The 11,560-nt window shown below is 36.7% G+C and overlaps 1 protein-coding gene and 1 pseudogene across 1 annotated transcript; both read left to right on the top strand.

Annotated features, from left to right (window-relative positions):
• The first annotated feature begins 202 nt into the window (after nt 1-202).
• On the top strand, nt 203-1,080 carry LOC129628467 (olfactory receptor 8J3-like; annotated as a pseudogene).
• Nucleotides 1,081-6,663: 5,583 nt separating this feature from the next.
• LOC129628466 (olfactory receptor 8J3-like) lies at nt 6,664-7,596 on the top strand. Its single transcript, XM_055547905.1, has one exon. The coding sequence runs from the start codon at nt 6,664-6,666 to the stop codon at nt 7,594-7,596; it is 933 nt and encodes a 310-aa protein (XP_055403880.1).
• The last annotated feature ends 3,964 nt before the right edge of the window (nt 7,597-11,560 follow it).

The raw sequence follows: 11,560 nt of genomic DNA, 5'->3' as shown, positions 1-11,560 counted from the left end.
TTGCCACACTTGAATATTCTCTTTAATAGATGATTTCTAATTTGATTTAATAGACCAAGAAACATGAGTTCAATAAATTCTTTGAGGAAATCTCATCCAAGGGATGCTTTTGCCATCTATTGACAGTCCTAGAAGATAATTCCTTAATTTCTAACCAAGTCTCTTCTTCTTCTTCCATATAGATGACTTTCTAAACTTATACATGGCTAATGGAAATTTCACCCGAGTCACTGAGTTTATTCTTATAGGAGTCTCAGAACGTCCAGACCTCCAGATCCCACTCTTCTTTGTCTTCCTGGTCATCTGTGGACTGACCATGACAGGGAACCTAAGCATCATCACCCTCACCAGTGTGGACTCTCGACCTCAGACCCCCATGTATTTCTTCCTCAGGCACTTGGCTGTCATCAGTCTTGGCAATTCAACTGTCATTGCCCCTAAAATGCTAATCAACTTCTTAGTAAAGAAACACACCACATCCTTCTATGAATGTGCTATTCAGCTAGGCAGGTTCTTGGTTTTCATTGTAGCTGAAATTTTCATTTTAGCTGTGATGGCCTATGACCGCTATGTGGCCATTTGTAACCCCCTGCTCTACATGACGGTGGTGTCTCGACAGGCTTGCTTTCTGCTAGCTTCCCTCACACACCTCTATAGCTTTTCCACAGCTGTTGTAGTTTCATTTTGTGTATTTTCTGTGTCTTATTGCTCTTCCAATGTAATCAATCATTTTTACTGTGATACCGTCCCTCTGTTAGCATTGTCTTGCTCTTGATGTTTTCCGTAACTGTAGTTGTAGCATCTTATTTCAACATCATTGTGTCCATTCTAAGGATACGTTCATCAGAAGGAAGGAAAAAAGCCTTCTCCACATGCGCTTCACATATGACAGCAGTGTCGGTCTTCTATGGAACTCTGCTTTTCATGTATTTGCAGCCTCGAAATAACCATTCATTAGAAACTGATAAAATGGCTTCAGTGTTTTATACACTGGTGATTCCCATGCTGAACCCCATGATTTACAGCCTGAGGAACAAGGAAGTGAAGGCTGCCTTGAGGAAATTTCTGACCAATTATTAATGTAGTGTTAGAACTCTATAGGTCACTGAAGAGATGGTTAAGATAGGCTACCACTGTGTGGAATATAATCTGAACAGCATTAGAAGCTAAAGGAATGGATGATTTTCCGATTTTGCAATTTCTGTTTTGACAATAGATCCTAGTCCACATTTTTCAAACAGAAATCTTAAATACAAGCCCATTTTTCTAATCTAATAAGTGAAAAATCTGAGACAACAGCCACAAAAATTTTGGGGATAAACAGCTAGTGAAAGTCAGATCCATGTTATTTGTACAAAATCTGTGCAATTCACTGGTCTTGAGGCACGTAGGTGTGGAGATTTCAGTATCCCAGGGAAGGTTGTGTGTATGTGCGTGCATGTGCCCAGTCATGTCTGACACTTTGAGACCCCATGGACTGTAACCCGCCAGGCTCCTCTGTCCATTGAATTTTCCAGGCAAGAATATTCAAATGGGTTGCCATTTCTTCCTCCAGGAGATCTTCCTGATCCAGGGATAAAACCCACGTCTCCTGAAGTCTCATGCAGGTATATTCTTTACCACTGAACTACCTGGGAATCCCAGACAAGGCTAAAAATATAAAGACATATTTATGTAACCACTCATGAGACAGAGTTCGTAGTCTGACACAACCTTGTTAATTTTTTTAAAATAAAAAAGGCAAGAAACAAATAAAATAAACTCTTTTAAGATTATAACAATATTTAGAAATCTTCACAATAGAAAGTCCCCATGTCCAGCATAGACTCCAAGTCCCCTGAACATCAGTGTTTTCAAGAAAATTAACATAATCCTTGAAGTGACAACAGAGAGTGATTCTGGGTTCTCCTGCTCTCTTCTCAGGCTTCAGTGTCAGTCCGTGTATCTTAGGTTGGGAATTTTTCAGCTTTATGTCCTCTCCTACCCACTTCATCTTCTTCCTCCCAATCTGTTTTGTACACATGGAACTGTTTGGTTGGAGAGACTGTTCTGTCTTCTTCAGTGGTAGCAAAACTCTTCTTTGTAAAACTGCAAGATCGTGGGTCAAAGTGTTAAAGAGAAAAATCAAAAAAATAAAACTTCTCAAATAAAATTTGAAAAAGTAATTTTATCTATCACACTTATAAAAATCATAAAAATCAATGAAAATAAAAATTTCAATTAAAATGAACAAAATTTAGACATTTAAGATGGAGATATATGAATGAACAACAGGTATATAGAAAAGTGTTCAGTATTATTAATCATCAAGTAAGTAAAAGTCAAACTCACAATATTATTTTTTATCCCAGTTTCAATTTATAAATCTTTTTTTTTTTTTGAATTTTGACTTCAAATATTGGCAAGTATGTGGGGAAAGTATGAATTCTCATACATGGTTTTAGGTAATGAAAATGCAACAGTTAGCTTAGAAATCTGCAGTTTGTTATAAAGTTAAATATATAGTTATCTATGTTCCAGTAACTTCCCTCATAGATCTTTTGCTAGGGAAATTAATACCTCTATACACATGCATGCTAAGTCACTTTAGTTGCACCTGACTCTTTGCGACACTGTGGACTCCTCTGTCCATGGAATTCACTAGGCAAGAATACTGGAGCGGGTTGCATGCCCTCTTCCAGAGGGTCTTTCCAACCCAGGGGTGGAAACTGCATCTCATCTCATGTCTCCTTCATTGGCAGGCAGGTTCTTTACCCCCCGGGAAGCCCCACATATCTGCACATATACAGTTATATAGGAGTGTTAACACTAGACTTATTACAACAAGCCAAAATTCAATACCCATCAATAAAAGGATGGTTAAAGATGGGATATATGCATGTAGTCAATTATTATGTATCTGTATAAATGCAGCACAGATAATTTCAATATCACTATGCTGAGTGAAAGACTGCTTATTTGAGACTGTTTATTGTGTGATTCCACTTATATGAAATTCAGAAACAGGGAAAATAAGCTTATAGCAACAATAAGTAGAAGTTGGGGGATGTTGTTCATCATTATAATGGGAGTAGCCTAGGGTGTAGGGAAATTTTGGGGGCATTTAAAATATCAGGGACCATTTTTGATGTTGATAATGTTCTATATCTTGATTAGGTATTAGGAGCAAATGGCACATTTATTAAAACATACCCACTTTTACATTTTAAATCCATCTTTAACTATATAGAATTCCCCTCAATTCTACATGAGGAATTAATAGAGGAAGAGAGCATGAGTAAATGCTATGAGAGGGAATATATTATCTTCTGTTATATTTTAATGTCTATGAAGTTGTGCTGAACATTATGCAAGAAGGATGAGATAGCTCAGAAAACACTACCATTTAGACTATTATTATTGTATCACATTTCACTGCAGGAATTATGTGTTTGTCGTATTAAAGGCCAATGTATGTATATCACTCAAAGATGAGGTTTTAATTTCAAATATTCTAGTCACCAATTACATGTTTTTGATCAAATGAAATAGTTTGTCTTAGCTCGGAGTTATCTGAATGTGGGGATAATAATATCTATACCATTTAGGTCAAATGCTATATTTTTAACCCAGGGCCTACTACTTATTTTACTAGAAAAATTAAAAAAAAAAAAAAAAAAAAAAAAAAAAACTCTATGCAGTGATGATGATTCATTTACAGTTTTATCATGACTTTTTGAACTGTTCCAGTTTAGCTGAAATAGAACTCATATACAGTAATGCTTTTATTGTTATTTAAAATCACTGACTCTGTAAGTACTTTATGACATGTAGGTCTCTGTGGAACTCTACAGATCATTTACGCTGCTTTCTTCCTTTCCTTAAATTATTCCTTATAATTTTTCCACTAGAGAATGTGCAAAATATCCTGGAACATTAGCAGGCACCACAGGCAATTTCTTTTCTAAATCTCTCAGATGATTTAAATTCCATACTACTTCCTCAGGGACATTACAAAGAAAGAGGAAAAGCATATATTCTTTCTACCCAAAGAAATATCAGGAGAACAGAAGAGCAGAAAATCCAGTTCTTCATAAAGGTGAGCACATAAAAAATATTGATTTTGATAACAACTCTTGTGTTGGTAATTTCCCTTGATTCTTAGATTCTGACTAAGGACACTATCATGGTCACTGACTGCTTATTCTTTACACCACAAACATTTCATTATTTCCTTTGCTAACTGGTTTCCCTGGAATAGGATGGTAGGCATTTTAAAGGCATTAATCATATGACTTGACTACATGTCATTTATCCTTCTATTTGTGAAAGTCAAAAGTGGTATTTGGATATTGCAAGTGAAGAAGTTAAAGGTACCTGAAAATAATCATCACCAGTGTAATCTAAGAGAATCCATTTATGTTAGGATTTCCAGATAAAATACAGGTTGCTCAGTGGCATTTAAATTTCAGATCAATAACAAATACTTTTTAGTATTTAATATAATATTTGTTTTTGTAAATATGCCCAATACAATATTTGAAAAATAATAATTTACATATTATTAATGAAATATTGTATATACCTAAAATAATTTTATTTATTTTAAAATTATCTCTGAAGTGAAGTGAAGTGAAAGTTGCTCAGTCGTGTCCAACTCTTTGTGACCCCATGGATTGAATTCTCCAGGCCAGAATATTGTGGGTATAACAGAATGAGTAGCTGTTCCCATCTCCAGGGGATCTTCCCAACCCAGGGATTGAACCCAGGTCTCCCACATTGCAGGGGAATTCTCTACCAGCTGAACCACCAGGGAAGCCCCCAGATAATTTTAATATATAGATAGGCATATTCTTCAGTATGAAAATAACTCCCATGCATAAACTTGGATAATTTTTACTTGTTTGTTTTTCTTGCTGGTTTCTTAACACTTGTTTGTTTGTGTTTCAAAAAAGATTTTACAAACTTAGTGAGTAGACTGGTAAAAAAGTATAATGATTTATTAAGAGCTATAAGAAAGTCATGAACCCCACATAACTCCTAACTGCTATCACCAGGACTGAAGATTGAAAAGTCAGTCTTCCCACTGCATACTTTTTGTATTCTGTCTACTCTAAATATTAGTCCTCATGGAAGGATATAAAATGTTGCACTAGGATATTAAAAAAAATGACCAGAAATACCTTTTCCCAAAGAAGAAGAATTGGCAGTGTATCCCTATCTATTTAAGATACTGAAGCAGTTCTATTGGATAAATAACCAGAAGTTGTAAGTTGAATCACATGGGGAATTAATTGCTAATCAACAAATATAGTTTCATTTACATAAGATTGAATAAGATATAGAGATCCACTGTACAATATAGTAACTTAAATTAACAATACTGTATAACTGACCCATAAATCATTTAATGGGGCAGATCACATGCTATATATCCTTAAAGCAGAAAATTAAAATCAATATTAAAAAAAGAATGGGCAAGGTAAAAGAATCTGGAATTTCAGAAAGAGATAATTACTGACATTGATCATGGAGATACCCTCAGTAAGCATTTGAGTAATCCTAGCACAGCTGAAGACTTCAGGGTCGTAGGACTGATACCAGAAATCTGAATTCTTTTGCTTAATCCAATGTGTCTCTCTTTGTCTAATGAAACCCATGAGAGCAGACCAGGCAACACCTGGTCCTTATCTGTGTGTGAGGGAGGAGCCTGAAAGCAGAGTGGGACTCGGTAGAGAAACAGCCATCTCCTTCTCCAGGGGATCTTCCAGGGATCGAACCTGGGTCTCCTGCATTGCATGCAGACTCTTTACCACCTGGGCCACCACGGAAGCCCAGAGACAGCAGAAAATACTATGTAGGAAAGAGGAATAGATCTGGCTCAGCAACCTTCAGGATCTCCTTTCTTTCTCAACCCCACTCCTTGGACTGGACTAGATTCCTGGTTTGATAAATCAGAACCTCTGCAGCATAAGAGAGAATAACAGCTAAGAATAAAAGATTTATATTCTAGGTTGTGTGCTCTTAGTGCAACTGGTCCTTTTGAATATCATCAGGGAAACAGAAAGACTGAGATGAAAATTTAGAGTTCAAAAAGCCTGGTCCGATGTGATATGAATAGAAAAAATGATATGTATCTGATTGTGGAATGCATTGAAAACAAGGCTAAAGCTTTTTTCAATTATTCTAAAAATATTTCAGATTACATGCTACCCAAAAGTTTTAATGACTGCTATCTGCCTATCAGCTAATATGAATCATGACATGAAGACCAGAAGGATACAATAGTCCATGACAGTGTTAATGCAAGCTTGACCTCAGGAGGTAGGTGAAGGGATGCTTACGATGGCAAATATCATGAAAATTGGCAAAAAAAAAAAAAAAAAAAAAAATACAATGTGGAACTCTGACACAGAAAATTAGAGGATGGATACAATGTTTGTGCTTTACAGTGGCTGCTTTTTCACATTTATTTTTTTTCCATTTAGGAAAGCTATATAAGCTGGAGCACACTAGAGTTCAGCAGAAGTAGAGGAGCTGATGTAATTTGGAAACATGATTTCAGGAAAACCCACCCCAAGAATTGCCCTTGTCATTTAATGACAATCAGTGAAAATAATTACTTGGAAGTTTGTAACCACATTTTCTTTTCTTCCCCAAATAGATTAATTTCAAAACTGTTACATGGCTAATGGAAATTTCTCCCGAGTCATTGAGTTTATTCTCATAGGAGTCTCAGAACGTCCAGACCTCCAGATCCCACTCTTCTTTGTCTTCCTGGTCATCTATGGACTAACCGTAACAGGGAACCTAAGCATCATCACCCTCACCAGTGTGGACTCTGAGCTTCAGACCCCCATGTATTTCTTCCTCAGGCACTTGGCCATCAACAATCTTGGCAATTCAACTGTCATTGCCCCTAAAATGCTGATCAACTTCTTAGTAAAGAAACACACCACCTCCTTCTATGAATGTGCCATTCAGCTAGGCGGGTTCTTGGTTTTCATTGTAGCTGAAATTTTCATTTTAGCTGTGATGGCCTATGACCGCTATGTGGCCATTTGTAACCCCCTGCTCTACATGGTGGTGGTGTCTCGACAGCTTTGCTTTCTGCTAGTTTCCCTGACATACCTATATAGCTTTTCCACAGCTATTGTGACTTCCTTTTCTGTATTTTCAATGGCTTATTGCTCTTTCAATGTAATCAATCATTTTTACTGTGATATTGTCCCTCTCTTAGCATTGTCCTGCTCTGATACTTCCTTTCCAGAAACAGTAGTCTTCATATCTGCATCTACAAACTTGATGTTTTCCATAACTGTAGTTGTAGCATCTTATTTCAACATCATTGTGTCCATTCTAAGGATACGCTCATCGGAAGGAAGGAAAAGAACCTTCTCCACATGCGCTTCACATATGACAGCAGTGTCAGTCTTCTATGGAACTCTGCTTTTCATGTATTTGCAGCCTCGAAATAACCATTCATTAGAAACTGATAAAATGGCTTCAGTGTTTTATACACTGGTGATTCCCATGCTGAACCCCATGATCTACAGCCTGAGGAACAAGGACGTGAAGGCTGCCTTGAAGAGATTTCTGACAAATCCGTGCTGTTGATGTCTTTTTGAACTCTATAGGTCAATGAAGAGATGGTTAAGATAGGCTGCCATTGGGTGGAGGAGATTCTTACAGCATTAAAAGCCAAACGCATAGGTTATTTTCCCATTTTGCAATTTCTATTTTGAGGAAAGGTCCTAGTTTGCACCATTCAAATAGAAATCTTGAATACAACCCAGGTTTTCTGATCTACAGAATAAAAATGTTTGAGTCAATAGTCACAGAATTTGGGGGCTGAATTGAAGAAAAAAAAAGAGCCAATGAAAGTCAAATCCTTATTCTTTGTATGAATTTTCCAGTTCACTTATCCTGATGCATGAGGCTGTGGGGGACAATTCCAGTACCCCCAGACTAAATGCTAAAATATGAACTAGTATTTATGAAATCATCCATGAGGCAGAGTCTGTAGTTTAACACAAACCTTGTTAATTTTAAAAAAGAAAAAATAAAATCAACTCACTTAAGAAGATGACAATATTCAGATATCTTCAGAGCAGAGTGTCACCATGTCCAAAATAGACTCCAGATTTCCTAACACACCAGTATATTCAATGCAACAAAATTAGAGTAATGTTTGAAGTGATAGGGCTTCCTTGGTGGCTCAGATGGTAAAGAATATATGGCAAAACCAATACAATATTGTAAAGTTAAAAAATAAAATAAATTAAAAAAATAAAAAGTGAAAGAAAAAATCTGCCTGCAATGTGAGACATCCGAGTTTGATCCCTGGGTTGGGAAGATCCCCTGAAGGAGGACAGAGCAATCCACTCCAGTATTCTTGGGGCTTCCCTGGTGTCTCAGAGGGTAAAGTGTCTGCCTGCAATGCAGAAGACCCGGGTTCGATCTCTGGGTCAGGAAGATCCCCTGGAGAAGGAAATGGCAACCCACTCCAGTCCTCTTGCCTGAAGAATCCCATGGAGGGATGAGCCTGGTAGGCTACAGTCCATAGGATCGCAAAGAGTTGGACAAACTGAGTGACTTCACTTTCTTTTCTTTCTTTCTTTTGAAGTGCTGACAGAGAGAGATTCCTAGTTTTCCTGCTTCCTTTCCTGTCTTCAGAATGTTTCTCTACGTGCCTTGGCTTGCAGTTTTATCAGTTTTATGGCCTCTCCTACCCACTTCATCTCCTGTATCCAAAACTGCTTTGTTTGGAACTTTTTGGTGGGAGAGGGTTTTCTGCCCTTCCTACTAGCCACACAACTCTGAGTTGTATCACTGTAGCAACTTGAGACAGAACTAAATAGAAACATCAGAAGCAAGAGAGTCTAGGGAAAAAAACAAATCTGAAAAAGTAGTTTTATCTAGCAAACTTTTAGTATTCAAAAAATCAATAAAAAGAAGAAAACAATTAAAATGGGCAAATTTTAGAACTATAAGAGGTGGGTATATGAATAACCAAGTACATAGAAAAATGTCCACTTTCACTAGCCACCAAGTAAATGAAAATTCAACTCAGAATGAGATTATTTTATTCCAATTCCATTTATAAGTTATTTTTAAAATGTCTACATCAAATATTGCCAAGGAGATGGGGCAAATAGAATTCTCATACATGGCTTTGGTAATGTAAAATGTTACCATAAGTTCAGAAAGTTAGCAGGTTCTTATAGAGTTAAGAATGCAGATGTTTATGTTACAGTAATGGCATCTGGTCCCATCACTTCATGGGAAATAGATGGGGAACAGTGGAAACAGTGTCAGACTTTATTTTGGGGGGCTCCAAAATCACTGCAGATGGTGACTGCACCCATGAAATTAAAAGATGTTTACTCCTTGGAAGGAAAGTTATGACCAACCTAGATAGCATATCGAAAAGCAGAGACATTACTTTGCCAGCAAAGGTCCGTCTAGTCAAGGCTATGGTTTTTCTCATGTATGGATGTGAGAGTTGGACTGCGAAGAAAGCTGAGCTCTGAAGAATTGATGCTTTTGAACTGTGGTGTTGGAGAAGGCTCTTGAGAGTCCCTTGGACTGCAAGGAGATCCAACCAGTCCATTCTGAAGGAGATCAGCCCTGGGATTTTTTTGGAAGGAATGATGCTAAAGCTGAAACTCCAGTACTTTGGCCACCTCATGCGAAGAGTTGACTCATTGGAAAAGACTTGATGCTGGGAGGGATTGGGGGCAGGAGGAGAAGGGGACGACAGAGGATGAGATGGCTGGATGGCATCACTGACTCGACGGACGTGAGTCTGAGTGAAGTCCGGGAGTTGGTGATGGACAGGGAGGCCTGGAGTGCTGCGATTCACGGGATCACAAAGAGTCGGACACGACTGAGTGACTGAATTGAACTGAATTACCTCTTAGATCTATAACTAGTAAAAATAATACATATATACACACCTATGCTTTTATAAGGGTGTTTATACAAGAAATTTTATAATAAACCAAAACTCAAATATCTATTGGTAAGAGAAGAAGTAAGATGGGATATATGTATGCAGAGGACTATATGTATCCATATAAACTCAGCACAGCTGAATTTCAAAACAATTAAGCTGCATGCAAGATACAGACTAAGAATATTTATTGTGTGGTTTCACTTATATGAAATTCAGGAACAGGGAAAATGAGATTAGGGATAGAAACCAGAGCAGCATTTGGAAGTTAAGGTCTGAGGGAAATTGCCTTTATGATGGGAATAGCCAAGAAGTGGGGGTTATAAAGTATCATGGAAATGTCTGTGGTATAGAAATGTTATCTTGATTCAGGTATTGGGAACAAATGGCACATTTTCCAAAACTTACCCATTTGTACAATTTAACACCATCTTTTACTGTATGCAAATTTTACTTAATTCTAAAGCAAAAGGAATTCATAGAAGAAGAGAACATAGGTTAAATGTTATGAGAGGGAATGTATTTCCTTATATTAGATTTTATCTTCTATGAGACTATGTGAACATCATGCAAAAGTGGTAGATCTCAGCTCAGGAAACACTACGATTTAGACAACTATTATTGCAACACATTGCACTACAATAATTGTTATGTGTTTGTCATATGAAAAGAAAATGCATGTATATCACTCATTTAAAGACAAGGCTTTAATTTCAAATCTTCTAGTCATCAATTACACATCTTTGGTCAAATCACATAGTTTATCTGAGATTAGTGTCCTCTGAATCTGGGAATAGTAATATACACCTCATTTAGGTTAAATGGTATATTTTTAATGCAGAGCCTATGACATATTTTTACTGGAATAATAAACTTAAATAAATTATATGCAATGGTGGTGATTAATTTGCAATTTTATCATGACTATTGAAACTGTTCCAATTTTGCTGCAATAAAATACGTTAGTCTTTTCTATTGTTGTTCTGATCATTGACTCTGTGTCAGTGATTGAGTACTTTTGTCATGTGGGTCTCTGTAGAACTGTAAAGATCATTATGCTGATTTCTTCCTTTCTTTAAATTATTCCTTACAATTGTTCACTAGAGACTAGGCCAGATATCCCTGAGGATAGGTAGGCACGCAAGCAATCGTTTTTAAATCTCTCTTTAGATTTAAGAGAAATCATTTGAATAGCTCACATGCTATTAATACTTTCTCAGGAAACATCACAAAGAGATACAAAAAGCATAAATTCTCCCTACTCAAAGAAAAGTCAGAGAAATTTGAGAGGAGAAAATCCAATTCTTCATTAACGTGAGTAGACAGAAGTTGTTGATTTTGATTATCACCTTGACATTGGTAATTTCCCTTGTTTCTTAGATTCTGACTATGAACACTTTTATAGACACTGACAGATATTCTTTAACCACAAAAACGCCATTATTATTATTTTTTCTTGTTGTTAAATTGTTTCCCTGGAATACTGTGGTAGTGTCAGGGCATTACCTATGAATTGACTAGAAGTCATGTATCTATTTTATTTATGAAAGCTGAAAGTCAGATGTGGATATTTTAAGTGCAGAGGGAGTAAGATATATCTGAAAAAATCATGAGCAATCTAATATA

This window comes from Bubalus kerabau, chromosome 15 (assembly GCF_029407905.1).
Source record: "Bubalus kerabau isolate K-KA32 ecotype Philippines breed swamp buffalo chromosome 15, PCC_UOA_SB_1v2, whole genome shotgun sequence".
NCBI classification, from domain to species: Eukaryota; Metazoa; Chordata; class Mammalia; order Artiodactyla; family Bovidae; genus Bubalus; species Bubalus kerabau.
The sequence above is the reverse complement of the archived record's forward strand: the minus strand, read 5'-3'. Positions and strand labels throughout refer to the sequence as shown.

Excerpts from the sequence above, each read along its gene's own strand:
- LOC129628466 (XM_055547905.1), top strand. The coding sequence starts at position 6,664 with ATGGCTAATGGAAATTTCTCCCGAGTCATTGAGTTTATTCTCATAGGA.